General features: G+C 39.2%; 1 protein-coding gene across 2 annotated transcripts in view; it reads right to left on the bottom strand.

Annotated features, from left to right (window-relative positions):
• Positions 1-17357, bottom strand: part of EXPH5 (exophilin 5) — a 60825-nt gene that overhangs the window by 25340 nt on the left and 18128 nt on the right. For both annotated transcript variants that reach the window (XM_079707464.1, XM_079707465.1), the window contains exon 2: positions 398-558. In XM_079707464.1, coding sequence (XP_079563590.1) covers positions 398-558 — 161 coding nt within the window. The remainder of the gene's footprint in view (positions 1-397; positions 559-17357) is intronic.

Raw genomic sequence — 17357 nt, 5'->3', positions numbered from 1 at the left:
TACTTTATACGTATTATTTTATTTAATTCTCACAACCACCTTGTGAAGTAGGTATTATCATACCCATTTAAAGATGAGAAAATTGAGGCTTATAGAGAATAAGAATAAGTAACTTGAACAGAGTCACATGAATTCTGATAGAATAGAGAATATAGAGACATACAGAGTGGAGATTTGAATCCAGGCCCTTTTTGATACTGATGCCTGTGTTCTTAACCATTGTGCTATCTTGCCTGACTCTAAAAACATACCCTCAAGACAGTACAGTCCATTTTCAGTTCACTCTTTTTATTGTGAATTTTGCCCCTTATGATTTAAAAATAGTCCTGAATGTGGATTGGTTAAATTGGAGATCCCACTGAGCCTTTATCTACAATGAGGTGCCCTAAGAGCTCACCATTTTCTGCCATCCCCTTTCTCAGTCTGTATGTAACTGGTTGTTTTAACATTTGGCTAACATCTGTTTCATTGCAAAACTTTTTCCTTTGAACTTCTTCAAACCATTTACCAGTTACTCCTTGAAGCCATCTGATATCCCTCTTTGTCTTCTGGAGTTTGCTGAAATAAAACAAAAATATCAATGCATGCTTTAAATTTCTTCGCATGAAGTGCAAACTCATGTGATGGGTCAAACTTTACCTAGTGGAGGAGTTGCATAAACTATAAGTCCAGGGGAAAAATTGGCTCTAGTCGGAGTTTCCTCTTCACCACCATGGATGTATTTTGGCTGTAATCACATAAATTCGATGACAATCTAAAAGTGTCTGCTAGTAGTTGAAATAATCAAGTTGCTGAGGACAATGTGGGTTGAGCATTGTGCAAACCTGACCTAATAATGCAACTGAATGATAGATATTTTAATGACATGGGGAAACTAGAATATTCTAGTTCTGATTACTCATTCATTCACTCATTAATGATTAGATGTTTATTGAGCTATGCTTATGTAACAGGTCCCGTGAAGGCAATGGGGATTCAATGGTGAATATAACAGATAGGGTCCTTACTTGCCCATTCAGTGGTCAAAGAGAAAAGCTTATATGCAGAAAAGAAATTGTTGAATGTAACGGTCTTAGATAATGTAATTCTTTAAACACATAAACACAAAAGCCCATGAATGAGGACATGGCTAATGCTCAGTAGTTAAGGGCAGTGTGATTTGAGATGGATAGGAAAGGTCATCCAAAGCACAAATGTGTCTGACCCACACTTCCAGAATGCCAGAACTGAAATCCTATCATTATTTCTTTTTCCTTCTCCCCCGCCCTTACCTGCTTAGTCTTCTTTCAAATGAAAATGCTGCTCTAAGTCCTTAGTTAAATCATCAGTTGTGATTTTTTATTTTTAAAGCCGATCATTTGCTCCATTTCAGGAGGACCCTAGAACTGTTTGGAAATGAGAGAATATTTAATCCAGAGGGAGACTGCCCTGGACTGAGGCAAATAAAGCAGAAAGGGGAGTCTGAAGAACATAATGACAAATTTCATCAAGTGGTCAGCTTGACAAAGCTCTGATGAAAAAGCCAGGCTTGTTGTTGGGCCCCAAGCTCGAGAAGTTCTGCTGTTTTGGAAAGAAGTTCATGTGACTCTGCAGTTGCCCTTTATCCAGGGTCCTCTGTGAAGCACAAGTGTTAGAGAGTTTGTATTCCTAAGAAAGTGGTGAGCAAGACAGCTGCAGAATGGCGAATTTGGGGTTAAAGGCAACGAACTGTGATGATTGTAAGTCAGGCTCCTGCTTGGGGCTATGATACTGTCATTTTATAAAATAATCAAGAGGGAAGCCAGAGGCCATTCTGCCCAGACTTGCATTTTGAAAAGCATTACGCAACAGTTATCATGTCTAGTCCACATAATTTGCATTGGTGCCTCCCATTTTGCCATTGCCGTCCCTCTGACACCTGGTCACTCCTGTCTCTATTGCTACTATTCTTACTAACAGACTAAGAGACCACAAGTACCTGCTTCTAACCAGTACTGGCTGTCTCCAACTTATTACTACCTCATTTATTAATGTCATATACATATACATATATATATATATATTTTTTTTTTTTTTGAGGGGGCCACACCTCGCAGCTTGCAGGATCTTAGTTTCCCAGCCAGGGATCGAACCTGGGCCCCAGGCAGTGAAATTGCTAAGCCCTAACCACTGGACCTCCAGGAAATTCCCTAATGTGCCACATTTGTACATCACCTCTAGTTCCTCAAAAACCCTTCCTAATTATCAGACCCCAACATTCAGCAGCATCCCTGCCCACTTCTCAACACATCCTTCTCATTTCAGAGGTCAAGCTACCCGACTTAGTAACTCTCTAATAAACGTAACTTTATTATTTTTTTCTAAAGCCTCCATATAACATTGACTCTCTTTTAAAATAATCACACTTCATTTAATTTCACCTCAAGCACTCATTCCACACTTGCACTCAAATCCATCACTGCCTGTTTCTTTCTTTTTTTTTTTTTTTTTTTGCGGTACACGGGCCTCTCACTGTTGTGGCCTCCCCCGTTGCGGAGCACAGGCTCCGGACACGCAGGCTCAGCGGCCATGGCTCACGGGCCCAGCCGCTCTGCAGCATGTGGGATCTTCCCGGACCGGGGCACGAACCCGTGTCCCCTGCATCGGCAGGCGGACTCTCAACCACTGCGCCACCAGGGAAGCCCATCACTACCTGTTTCTTTTCAACATTTGGCCAATGAAGTCAGAAATCTGTACCACTATGTGAATACTCAGACAGTGTGAATTCTACTCTAGGACATGTATCTTAAAGAAATACCCTCCCACTCCCCATCCCCCACAAAATACATGAATTTAACTGAACATTATGCAGTTGCTAAAAATAATTACTCAGGCAATGTGGCATGTGACATAACATGAAGCAGAAAAAACAAAGTACAACATTTTATCTATGCTTATAGCTGTGTGAAAATGATGCACCCATTTAGACACACTAGGGAAAAAAATCAAACACCTGGTCTCTTAGAACAGAGTAATTACAGGTATCAATTCCACTTTTAATTTTTGTAAAATTATGTTTATTCAATAAGTACAATATATGTTTCTTTTTAATGTGAGTTATTTATATTATCATTTTACATTGTAATGTTTCTTGTAGATAGAGAAAAAATCAGTCATATTTTCACAATCCTAATGCAATCAGTACTGCCCTTTTGATGTGATCTTTTCCTCTGCACTTTTCACATGGTTGTAATAAAATGTATTAAATATATACTTGTGGAAAGCCTCCTGCAGAGAAGATGCAGGGATACAATGGCAAGAGCTGATATAGCTACTATCCTAGAGAGCTTACCGCCTAATGAGAGAGACAGATATGAGTCCAATAATTATACAAATATAAGATAACAAAGAGTGTTAAGTATGATTTCTTCATTCAACACGTTTGAACTCTGGGCAATGAGCAGTGAACGAGTCAAGTCCTTGCCCTCATGGAATTTACATTCTGCTGGGGTAGGAGTGGGGGCAAACAATAAAAAAATTAAACAGGTGTTATGAGAGCATATAACAAGGGGCCCTGCTTATATGAGGCAGAAGCAAATATTTCCCTAAGTAGATGACATACGGCCTGAAGGATGAAGCAAAAGGTAGTGGGTAGACGGTTCTGGGAGAGAGCTTTCCAGGCAGAGGGGTAGCAGCTATAGAGTAAGTGCCCCCAAGGCAAGAAGCAAGGAACTGAAACGAGGCTGGCCTGGCTGGGATGTGGCAGTGGAGAAGAATAACTGAAGGGGAGAGCAGAAAGGCAGCTGCTAGATCATGCAACACTGGGGCTTGGGTTAAGCAGTTGGACCTTTAGTCTTGGAGCAACGAGAAAGCACTGATGACTGGGCAGGAGCATGACACATCAGATTTGTACTTTTAAAAGATCATCCTAGGCTAAAAAGCTTCTGCACAGCAAAGGAACCCAACAAAATGAAAAGGTAACCTACTGAATGGGAGAAAGTATTTGCAAATCATATTATCTGATGAGGGGTTAATTATCAAAATATATAAATAACTCATAAAACTCAATGGCAAAAAAGCAAACTATCTGATTTGGGCAGAGGCTCTGAATAGACATTTTTCCAAAGAAGACAGACAGATGGCCAACAGGCACATGAAAATATACTCAATATCACTAATTATCAGTGAAATGCAAATAAAACCACAATGAGCTATCACTTCATACCTGTCAGAATGGCTATTATCAAAAAGACAAGAAATAACATGTTAGCAAAGATGTGGAGAAAAGGGAGCCCTCATATACTGTTTGTGGGAATGCAGCTTGGTGCAGTCCCTATGGAGAACAGTATGGAGGTTCCTTAAAAAACTAAAAATAGAACCACCATATGACCCAGCAATCCCACTACTGGGTATTTATCTGAAGAAAATGAGAACACTAATTCAAAAACATATGTGCACTCCTGTATTCACTGCAGTATTATTTTCAATAGCCAAGATATGGATACAACCTAAGTGTCCATCAATGAATGAATGGATAAAGAAGATGTGGCTTTATACATACATATATATATAATGGAATACTACTCAGCCATAAAAAGAATGAAATGCCATTTGCGACAACATGGATGGACCTTGAGGGCATTATGCTAATTGAAATAAGTCAGAGAAAGACAAACACGATATGACCTCACTTTTATGTGAAATTTAAACAACAAAAACAAGTTGATAGATACAGAGAAAAGATTGGTGATTGCCAGAGGTGTGAGGGGAGTGGGTGACAGAAATGGGACAAATGGGTAAAGGGGGTCAAAAGGTACAAACTTCCAGTTATAAACTAATTAAGTCATGGGGATGTAATGTACGCATAGTGACAGTAGTTAATAGCACTGTATTGAATATTTCAAAGTTGCTAAGAGAGTAGAGATCCTAAAAGTCCTCATCACAAGAAAAAAAGTTTGTAACTATGTGTGGTGACGGATGTTAACTAGACTTATTGTGGTGATCATTTCACAGTATATACAAACATTGAATCATTATGTTGTACCCCTGAAACTAATGTTGTAAAATAAAAAAAAGTTTTTAAAATTAAATAATAATGTCAATTATACCTCAATAAATTTTTTTTACAAAAGATCATCCTAGCAGCAGGTGGAGAAAAGATTCCAGTGGGGAACAAGAGAGAGTGGTCAGGGTACTTATAGGGTGTAGGAGAGAGAGAGGTGTTTGCTTGGACATGGATGGTGGTGATGAAGTGGAAGAAAAGTAGAAAGTATTCAGAGCTACTTAGCGGGTGAAATTGTCCACCAAATGATTAAATGACTTTGGAGGGTTAGGGACAGAGATATATCAAGGAAGATTCCTCAATTCCTAATTTCCATAGGTGCATAGAAGATGCCATTCATTCACATAATGCATGTATAATCTTCAAAAAGGTTATATATAAGACACCTTCAACATTACTTATCTTTGGAGCAATCGTTAAATATTTGCATAATACTCCAACTACTAGGATTTCCATAATTTATTTACTATTCCTCTGGTGCAGAACATTGTGATTTTCCCTTATAAGTATTGCTTAATGAACATCACTGCACATTTTCTATTTTTACAGTACCCCTGACAGATACTGAAGTAGGATTATAGGACCAAAGAGTCAAAATGTTTTTGTGACTCTTTCTACCACTACCAAAGTGCTTCTCAAAATGGCTGTAGCAATATTACTCATGCCAGCAACGTACAAGACTGCCAGTGGGCATCCTTGGAAGACTAAATATTATTATTTTGAGTATTTTTATTTTCTGAATTTAATACTTGCAAGGTACATGTTTAGAATTGTGGGCGGCTATTTTTTAAGAATTTTTGTTTTCTTAAAAAAAATGCTACATTTCTTTGATAAGTGAAGTTTGAACACTTTCCCATATGTCTGTTTACTAATTATATGTTGTATTTTGGCAATTGTACAGTTGATAAATTTATAAATCAATGCCTCAGAGTTTTGCACTGGAATGTGGCATGTTTAATAAAAATATGAACTATTTTTCTTATTTGCTTTAGTTATTTTCCCCAGGTTTCTTCTATTCTGATTAAATTTTGAATGTTGAGCCATATAAACCTCATTCTGAGTAGAGGAGATTAAAACAAAATTAATCTCTAGTTTATGCTAATATTTGTCTCCTGAAGACAATGAGAAATGAAATGTCTTATGCCTCAATTTATTGAGGTATAATTGACATTATTATTTAATTTTAAAAACTTTTTTAAATTTTACATTAGTTTCAGGGGTACAACATAATGATTCAATGTTTGTATATACTGTGAAATGATCACCACAATAAGTCTAGTTAACATCCGTCACCACACATAGTTACAAACTTTTTTTCTTGTGATGAGGACTTTTAAGATCTCTACTCTCTTAGCAACTTTGAAATATTCAATACAGTGCTATTAACTACTGTCACTATATATAAAACCATATAGTGGTTATATGTAGATACATGAAAGGGCAAGATTTTGAAGAAATCCAGTGGCTTTTAAAGCAGAAGTATTCCAAGGTTGTCAGGGAAGTGGGTGAACATGTACAGCCAAGAGTGAGAAAATTCAAGGGTAAGGTAGTAAAAAATAGCATTGTGTGTACGTATTACTAAATAAGTAAACATAAATAGTTCTGGCCCTTGAAGTAAGGATAACCCAGGAAGGGAAACTATGAATGACATAAAAGTCTACTCTAGGTATTACTCTAGGCATCAGTAATTTACTGCCTTAAGCTTTATATACCCATAAGCCCTGTGCACTATAAAATACAGTCTGTATACTTGTAATGGTTGACTGAGCTTCTTGTACTAAAAGGAGCACACCAATTGTAAAACCAGTGGTTAAAACTCATTTATTTACTTAAAAAAAAACACATCAAATTAGCTCAACATCATCAAAAAAGAAAAAAAAAAAAACCTGAACATAAAGCAGGGGTATCTTGATGTGTGAAACTTAAAAAGACAGTATTTTAAGTTTCAGCTAGCCTTAGTCTGAGAGAGATAACAGTTGCTTGCAAATGGAGTTGAACCAAGTTCATGGCCAGCCTGTACGGGGCTCTTCCTCATCTCTTTTGGTTTGTTATATATTCAGCCAGTCATTTAGAGCACACAGTCCACTTTATACCCAAGAGAATAACCTCAAGGTTACAAAGGACATACAACATACATATAGACAAATCACCAGTACACAGATTATTTGCTTCATTAGTGCAGCTTGACTCAACATATCACAAGGGACTGCTGTCTATACATGTAATTTGTTCTGCCCCTAGGCTGATTAACTTGACTAAACTAAATCAGGTCTTTTCTTGCTGGGCCGTAGTCCCAACCCTCTGCTCCAAGTCAAAATGCTCTTTCTTCATTCACAGGAATCTTAGTCTGCCGTGTGCTGTCTTTTTCCATTCTAGCGCCTGCTGAATGAGTCTGTCCTCTGAGGTTCCTCCTTCTATGTTAAATTTCTTTTCCTTTGTTTTCCATCCTTGAGTAATGAACCCATCTCCCCATCTTCCTTGTACACCCCCACTGTGCCCTTGCCGACCTTTGCTACTCACTTTTCTTTGTCCACCTTTTTCTGAGCAGGTCTCTGTCCTCGTCTCTATTTTGATGACTAATTATGTACTAACCACTGAGAATGCACTCGGTAAATGATACACAGTTGTCTCTTTATCTTCTAGTCTTTGGCCCCACTTGTCTGCTCCCTGAGAACCAAACTCTGGCCTGTTCTTGAGCTGCCATCAAATAGTAGAAAGAGCACTGAATGAGGGTCAGGTTCTAGCTGGTGATCTTGGCCAAATATTTAACTCCCTTGGCTTTGTTTTTGTCATCTGTGAAAGAGAGTTAAAGACACGGTAGGTTGTTTACAAAGCAGGCGTCCATGGTTCCTTTCATGGCAGAAGGTATACTCCTTCATGGAGTGACTTTGTTCCTCCTCTGCCTCCTTGAATCTGGGCTGGCCTTGTGCTTGCTTAGACCAATTGAAAATGATAAAGTGAAATTCTGAGGCTTCTGAGCCTAGGCCTCAAGAAGCCTTGCAGCTCCTGCCCTCTCCCTCTCGGAATCTTGATTCTCTGGTCTGAAGAAGCCAGGGCTAGCCTCCTGAAGGATGTGTTCATGTGCAGAGGAGGACCCAGCGGAGTGCTATCACCAATTGCCAGAGATGTGAGTGAAGCTTTCTTAGACCATCCAGATGCCATCCAGCTGCCAGACGACTGGAGCCAAATGAGTGATCCCAGGCAAGACTAGGAGAACAACCCAGCTGAGCCCAGAACAAACGGCTGTCCCTTAGAATTGTGAGCTAATACATTGAAGTCATTTTAAGCCTTTAGGCTTTGGGATAGTTTGTGATGCACAATTTTTAAAAATGGACACAGATGAGATTATCTGGGAGATATCTTCTCAGTAAATCTTCTCAGTAAATGATGAGAAGTCCTGACCAAAATGTACGGTCAGGACTTCCCTGGTGGTGCAGTGGTTAAAGAATCCACCTGTCAATGCAGGGGACATGGGTTCGATCCCTGGTCTGGGAAGACCCCACATGCCGCAGAGCAACTAAGCCTGTGCGCCACAACTACTGAGCCTGTGCTCTAGAGCCCGTGAGCCACAACTACTGAAGCCCGTGCACCTAGAGCCCATGCTCAGCAACAAGAGAAGCCACTGCAGTGAGAAGCTTGTGCATCACAACAAAGAGTAGCCCTTGCTCGCTGCAACTAGAGAGAAAGCCCACCTGCAGCAACGAAGACCCAACACAGCCAAAAATAAATAAATAAACAAAATGTATGGTGAAAAGACTCATCATTCTCACATCAGAATTAAATCATTGAGAAATCTTATAAAAACTGAAAAGGGGTTTAAAGCATAATCAGGTCAATCTCCCTGTCTTCAGGTGAAATAATAGCAATAACAAATAATAAGGGAAGATGCTATATATTGAGCACTCACCCTCTCCCAGGATTCTGCAGTCATAATCCTCACAACGCTGCACAGGTATTGCTGTCCTCATTTACAGAGGCCAGCAGGCTGGAGCTGGAGAACTGGGATGGGAACTCATGCCTCATTCGAAAGTCCATGGCCTCATGACCTACCTCACTGTCTCTGGGTACTATTAACCCCATTAATAAACAATGCAATTGATATAAGCTCAAAGTGATTTTTCCCAATTAAAAAGGTGACAATGAGTATTCAAATGTGATTGAGAACAGTCAGACAAATGTTGAAAGCAAACAAATTCCCCAGACCAGAAAACAGGAACTACAGCTTCCATTTTCTTGTAAGAAAAATCTCAAATTTCTCAAAATTGTTCCCTTATCATCTCCTCTTGCCAAGGGCATCAATTCCTCTTTTGGCTGTTCTCACCTCCCTTTCATCTCAATTCACATTTTTTTCTCCACTTTTCTTATTTCCTTGGTTTCTGTACACTTACCAGTTTGCTTAGCTGACCTTCCGGTACATGACTCATCTTATTACACCTTATTCTGCCTTCCAGGCAGCTAAGCATCCTGATCTCTATCAGTCATCTACTCTTGCCTTCAAGGACCTCTTGCCAAATATTCCCCAAGTCCCCCACCCTATCCTAGTCTCACAGGTTCAGTCATCAGTAAATCCCAGAATGAATTGTTCAATTACACTGAATCCTGTAAAAGTGGATTTGTCATTTGAATTGTAGGAGATCAAAGCAGCATTAAAGTTTTCTTCCCACACAGGAATTCAAATACATTTTTGTTTTATATTGCCTAGCAACCACAACACACAGAAAAGCACAAATGAGTGCACAGGGTGGGAACTGTGTCCAAGTCAGAGAGTAAACACTGAGTTAGTGTCATAGCAGACACAGGATCAGTCTGTCCAAGCAAGGACCTTCCAAACCCTGAAACCCCAAGGAAACTCACCATCTTGGGAAAGTGTTGCCCTTTCATTTTCCTGCTCCAGAAAGGTGATACTTCCAGGTCCAGATTTCTTATCACTCATGCTCTAGGGAAAGCTTTAGGACAACTACTGTGAGTTCTCAGCCAGGAAGAGGCAAAGTAAAGAATGCAAAAGCCCTTGTTCAGTGGTTGTAACAGCAGCTTTACAATCCAGGGCCTGGCCTCTCCTCTCCCTGTTTGCTCTTCTGAAAAGATTGTTTTTTGACAGCCATGGCCCCTGATATCAGAGGCTATTTTTTGGCTCAGCCCATAGCCAAGACTCAGAATGGGCAGAGATTAGAAAAAAGCAAGCAGGTGTATGGAAAAAATGTGTTCTTTTGATCATAGTAAAGTTAAACCATAGAAGGAAGTCTAGAGGAAGGGAAGCTCAGATAAGGAAGTGATGCAAGCAGGAGACAACAAAAACAAAGAGTGGCAGGAAATAGTGGCACCAGCATTCAAGCCAAGCTAGATAATAAAGCCCATTTAATCTCCCTGAATGGCTGTGATTGAACCAAACTAAAATAAAAGACAACCTTTTCTATATTTAAAAAATTGACCTGGGCTTCCCTGGTGGCACAGTGGTTGAGAATCTGCCTGCCAATGCAGGGGACACGGGTTCGAGCCCTGGTCCGGGAAGGTCCCACATGCCGCGGAGCAACTAAGCCCGTGGGCCGCAACTACTGAGCCTGTGCGTCTGGAGCCTGTGCTCCGCAACAAGAAAGGCCGCAACAGTGAGAGGCCCGCGCACCGGCGATGAAGAGTGGCCCCCACTTGCCACAACTAGAGAAAACCCTCGCACAGAAACGAAGACCCAACACAGCCAAAAATAAATATATAAAAAAAGAAATTGACCTGTGTAATCTTCTTGAATGCTTATTCTCATGTGACACAAAGTCACAACGAAAGGAAAAAATAATCTAAGTAACATGAAGGATGTATACTTCCTGTACTGGTTCAGATCACAGCGAGTCATTTCTTACTGATTAATCATTCTAAGGAAGGTGCCATAGAAAAGAGCTGTACACACCAAGGCCAAACTAAGAGTTTAAGTGCCAGCCCCTCATCTGGCCTCAGGGCTTTCTGTCTTCTTAGGTTTGTCTTATTTCTTTCTTAATCTATTTATATCTTTTACCCAAACCACCTGGGAAAACATCCATTGTCACCTCTATATTTGCCAAACTGTATTGAATTGCTTGTCATGTTCCTGTTGGTTTCACTCTCTGTCAGCTCCTTGAGGACAGGTATTGTGTCTCATTTCTCTTGGTGCCCCAGGGCCTAGCACGGTCTCTGACCCAGGATCAATCAATACATATTTGCTCAACTTTTGGGGTAATGAATGAGTTCTACATTCATCGCTGCGAAGCAACTCAGTCAGTATTTGACATAAGTGAGAGAGGTGACCCTGCACACACAAAAAATCAAGTATGTGAAACGTAATTTCTCCATAGGAATAATACTGGAAAGCTAGTCATAACTAAGATTTATATGATGCTAATTCTAGACCAGGCATGATTACTTATATTAATTAATTTAATCTTTACAAGAACTCTGTGAGGTAGATATTTTATTTCACTCTACCAATGAGGAAATTAAAATACTGAGAGGGTAAATTAATGTCAGACTGACTGGTTTGAATGCTGTCCCTGATCTTTATTAACTGTGTGATTTAAAACTCTCTGTGTCTCTGTTTTCTCATCTATAAAGTAGGGATAAGGGTAATAACAATACCTCATGGGGTTTTTGTGAGGATTAAGTGAGTTAATACATGTAAGGCCCATATACCTGTTCTGGCACAAATGAAATGCTAAGTGAGTGTGATCTGCAAAATGACAGAACAGGCAGTAAAGGGGTGGATGGACAGAGAGTGGGGAATGGAACTTGTGTATCACCTTCCTCAACAGAGGTAGATGGCAGGCAGTAAAGAGAATTACCCTTAGGCTTTTCCTTTTCCTGTAAAGAAACTCAAAAGCATCAATTATTTATCATGGGCCACCTACCCCTCTTGGATCTCCAAGTTGCACTTAAATTAATAGCAGGATTGTGAGAAAACCAAACCTTGCATTACAGATTCCACAAACACAGACTAAATGCCGTGCTCAAGACAGCGGCGGGGGGCTGGGGGTTGGGGGGGCGCTGGGTAAGACTTATTGACGTCACTGGACTGGCCCTCACACTGCACTGAATGCATTGGCTGATGCCAGGGTTTGGGCCATGATTTGCTAAGAATATTGCACCGATTTTAGTAGAAGGTCTAAAGGACATTTACTGTTTTAAACTCTATTAAGGCAAACATACATGAACTGAGAAGAACTTACACTTTTACTTATCTTAAACCTGATTCAAGTCTGACTTCAGAAAGTAACTATTCACTCATTTATTCAACTAATATTTTTTGAGTGGGTATTACGTTCCAGGCACAGTTTTGGAAGCTTGGAATATAAAAGTGCACAAAAGAGACAGCTCCAAGCCTTCCTGGAATTTGTAGTCTAGCAAGTAGCAGTATTTCCATGGCCACCTCCGTGGCCCAAGCCACCACCATCTCTCACCTGGACAAACACTGGAACTCCCTACTTCTCTGCCTGCTTCCACTCTGACCTCCCTTCCATCCAGGCTCCGCACAGCAGCCAGAGTGACATTTTTAAAAAGTTAGTTACATTATGCATTCCACTCCCCTGCTTAAATCTCTCCAGGAGCTTCCAATCATGCTTAGAAGTCCAAACTCCATTGGTCTTCAAGTCTGTACAGAATCTGGCTCTCTGCCTTTTCTGTCACTTTTCTCATACTCCTCTCCCCACCACTCAGCACTTGGCCTTCTTTCTGTTCCTCCAGCAAGCCAATCTGGTTCCACTGGGCTTTGCACTTGCTGTTTTCTCCACCTGGAATGCTCTTCCCTATTTGTCTCACGGCCATTCCTTTGTATCATTTAGGCCTTAGCTAAAATGTCACATCCTTAGAGAGGTCTTCCATGACCCTCCAGAACTACAGTCACTTTCTATCAAACTAATTGGTTTACTTTTCTTCATCTCATTTATCATCACATGAAATCATCTTCTTCATTTATTTACTTTTTTATTGATTAAAATATAATCCATAAGAGCAAAGACCTTGCCTGCCCTGTCTTCTGGAATGATGTCTGATATCGAGTAGGGGATCAGTAAGCCCTTGATGAACAACTGAGTAAGAACTCGGGAAACTCTTCTCTATGGACCAGAATTTCTTCATCTATAATATGAAGGATTTGAACTAGATGTTCTCAAGGGTGCTTTCCTGCATTTTATCATGCTAAGATTGCTTTTGCTAATATTTCAAGGGGTATACCCTAATATTTCAAGCCATGGTGAACAAAGCCATATTTAGCTCTGAGAGTTCATAAGATTCCAACTCTGTCTCCCTTGGGCCTCTGTATTTCAGCCTGAAAAGTCCCAATTATTCATATTGTACTCATGTGTCAATTGCCCTTTCACCCCCTTCACTCTTTCTTTCTGCTTCTTCCCTCTGGATCCATCACATGATTAAAATAAAACAACTAGAAGAGGATTTATTGTCAAACTGACAATAACTTTATGGAAGATGAAGACAATATTTCATGTTATATCTAGTACCTTCATGATGCTGCTGAATGTTATGGGAACCTTGCACCCTGTCACAGCACATCATTCCCTGCAGAGGGACGTGCACCTGGAATTAAATGTTAAGCATATGTTGTGTAACAGCCACTGTGATAGGTGCTTCCACATGCATTATCTCATTTAATCACTATGGGTGCCCAGCGAGGTAGGTATTATTATACTCATTTTACAGTAAAAGGAGTTGAAACCATGAAGTGTGAAAAATCTTACCTGTGGTTATACAGTGGTAAGTGAAAGAGTTAGGCTTCTACCTAGCCTCAGATCCCACTACCCAGCATGATAACATGTGTTGAGTGAGTACAGTTATTCCCAGATTGTTTTCCAGAGCCTGAATTATTCAATGCTCACTTGTCTCTGAACTTTTTTTCACACTGGATGTCTCATCACTGGATTGCCAGCTTCTTAAGCAGAGTGCCAGACATTCTGAACACACAGCAAACAGTGACTAAATATTTGTTGAATAACCCAACAAAGGAATACAAGAAAATTAAAAACTAGAGATTTTAGCTTTTGCTTCTCACTTATTCTCTTTACACAGATGCTTAGACATCTTCCACTGAAACTTGTAAGGCAAGGGTTAGTTAATTCAAGTTGAATGCTAGGGTTTTTGCAAGTGTAGGGAAGCTGCTCAGAGCTACAGAATTGGATATGAATGTTTCTTGTAAGGCTGTTATATTACTAGGACAACTGCAAGGCAGGTTAGAACCAATAAGTTTTGATCAATAGATAAAGTATATTACCTCAACATCTTGGATTTGTTTCTTATACTATTCATGGCTTCTTCTCAAAGACAACTACATGCAAAATTCTGACCACACTCTCTACACTGTTAGTTATATAGAGTTAGGTAGCAAGACAACTGTTCTCACGCAAATGTGGTGCATTCCTCTTTTATTTTCATGAATAAGAATGCAGAGCATGTTTGGTTTTTTTTTTCGCATATTCACGCAATTCAATGTTAATTCTTATAACATGTCCTGACAGGAAAAAAATACAGAAAGAGAAATGTTCTCAGAGGAGCCTAGGCAATTCCACAAGGTTGAAAGAAAGTGATGCCCCCATAGTTTCATTCCAGGTCCAGGCAGAAAGGTCACAAGACTATATTGTCTTCACTGTCTCAATACCCACAATTATCGTACTTAACTAATTCATTCTCTGTATCATGAAAACTTAAAGATGTTAGAAAATCAACTCAAATCCAACATTTTGGAAGTAGCTTTAACTTTAAGGAACTTAATGTTGTAATATGAGACTCCCTCTGCCACACCCCTACCTAAACACTGACCAAATATGTAAGCCGAGGGAGAAAGAAAGATAGTTCTCAAATGGCTATTTAGTCTTTGCTTTGGGACACAGAACGCTGAGAAAATGCTTGAGGTTTCCTAAATGCCACCACCATGAATGTACTGCCTCTGGGTTTCCATCAGGGATAATGGAGGTTCAGAAAGTCCATGGCTTGCAAACCATTACCCACTTCACGATTCAAAGAAAGTTTGACGTAGACATCAGTTAAAGCTCATTGGTTTGGATTACAATTTGCAATACATTTTCAAAAAGAGTTAACCCTTGAAGTAATCCTTATCCAAAGGGCTGCTGCTTTTCCAAGTGCTCTCTAGCAAACTTGCCTCACAATGATCAGCTTGGGTTTTTTTTAAAGGGCTTCTTGCCATCTACTGACCTGACAAGGCAACATTCCACCTCATCAGAAATTACTGCAGAATCACATCCCAAAGGGCTTGCTTTGAACATTTCCCCTTGAATCCCTCTGCTAAATGGTATTAATGATAATTATTACTCTTCTGATCAGTTATTCCAAACTGGTTTCATATGGTATTATCTCATCCAGAAGAGCTTATTAAGTTTTGTCTCTAGATGTAGTTACATTTATTTACCCAAACATACTCTTAAGCACTCCTAGAATAATTCTATAACAAAATCAGTACCTGGGGTGAAATGAAGTAATGCCAGCAGTACAAATGCTTGTCTTTACTCCAAATTATGTAACTTACTTATGGAAACTTAACACATATAAAAGATATTTTACTGGCAAGATTGTTGTTATGCATTATTACTTACTATCATTTTAACTTTCAGATTCTAGTATCTAAATTTTTCTTTCTCAATAACAAAAAAGATTGTGATCATTCTTCATAATGTATTAACTGCTTTATCATAAAGTCTCAATGGCTCTTTGGAAAAAAGTCCTAAATGAAGCTTTGTTACACAATAAAAATGATAATGTAACATCAGAGGCTATTATGTACTTTACATGAATATGTCTCAGTGCATCGAGAAGAGGTACGGAATTGTACTCAATCTGTAAACAATCAACCATTTCTCAAAAATGAGAAGAAATGTCAGTTGTAATGAAGTAGTAATGCCAGGTGTATTTTACAGAAGAAAAGTGGAAATGAAAAGAACTGTTTACTTGGTATTGTAGATGGGTGTGGTCTATTGTTTATTAACAATGACATTAAATTTTAAAAGTCATTATTTGGTTTTGAATCACTTTGGATTTGCTTGCAAAAATGTTTGTTTTCTTTCAGGTAGGATGTGATGAAGTAATGTATAGCATAGAAAAATAAATCTGGATATCTGATTCTCTCCATCTTGTTTTGTTTTGTAAATTCTGGCCCCTTTACTGATATCCAAAAATAGGACTCACTTAAACCATAGAGATAATGAATTAAACATGGTGGTAGGTCTGTCTGAAAGACATGGACCGCTTTTCTAGCATACGGGCAGTCCATGATGTGTTGGGAGCATATTCCACTAGCAAAATAGTCATGGGTAGTTGCTATGCTTTGGGTTATGTGATCCAAAATTTTTCACATTCCTGACCCTAATCAACTGAACCAGGGATTCATGATTGACCCAAAAGCTAAACATGAGCAAGAATGCTGCCTACTCAACATCACTAATTATTAGAGAAATGTAAACCAAAACTACCATGAAGTATCACCTCACACTGGTTAGAATGGACATCATCAGAAAATCTACAAACAACAAATGCTGGAGAGGGTATGGAGAAAAGGGAACCCTCTTGCACTGTTGTTGGGTGGGAATGGAAATTGATACAGCCACCATGGAGAACAGTATGGAGGTTCCTTAAAAAACTAAAAGTAGGATTACCATATGACCCAGCAATCCCACTATTGGGCATATACCCAGAGAAAACCATAATTCAAAAAAAAACATACACCTCAATGTTCATTGCAGCACTATTTACAATAGCCAGGTCATGGAAGCAACCTAAATGCCATTGACAGATGAACGGGTAAAGAAGATGTGGTACATATATACAATGGAATATTACTCAACCATAAAAAGGAACGAAATTGGGTCATTTGTGGAGATGTGGATGGACCTAGAGTCTGTCATACAGAGTGAAGTAAGTCAGAAAGAGAAAAACAAATATCGTATATTAACGCATATATGTGGAATCTAGAAAAATGGTACAGATGAACTGGTTTGCAATAGAGACAAATAGAGACACAGATATAGAGAACAAACGTATGGACACCAAAGGGGGGTGGGGATGGTGGTGGTGGGATGAACTGGGAGATTGGGATTGACATATATATACACTAATATGTATAAAATGGATAACTAATAAGAACCGGCTGTATAAAAAAATAAAATAAAATTCAAACAATAAAATGATATTCAAAAAAAAAAAAGAATGCTGCCTAACTGATGTGCTCTATTTTGGAGAGTGATTAACAACTTAATCATATCCTTCCTCTTGACATGTCTTGAAATCATTATGACAAGTAAGACACACTAAAGTGACACAGTGGCTGAGAGACACATTGAGAAGGCATTAAGCAGTACCA

This window comes from Hyperoodon ampullatus (assembly GCF_949752795.1).
Source record: "Hyperoodon ampullatus genome assembly, chromosome: 7".
NCBI classification, from domain to species: Eukaryota; Metazoa; Chordata; class Mammalia; order Artiodactyla; family Ziphiidae; genus Hyperoodon; species Hyperoodon ampullatus.
The sequence above is the reverse complement of the archived record's forward strand: the minus strand, read 5'-3'. Positions and strand labels throughout refer to the sequence as shown.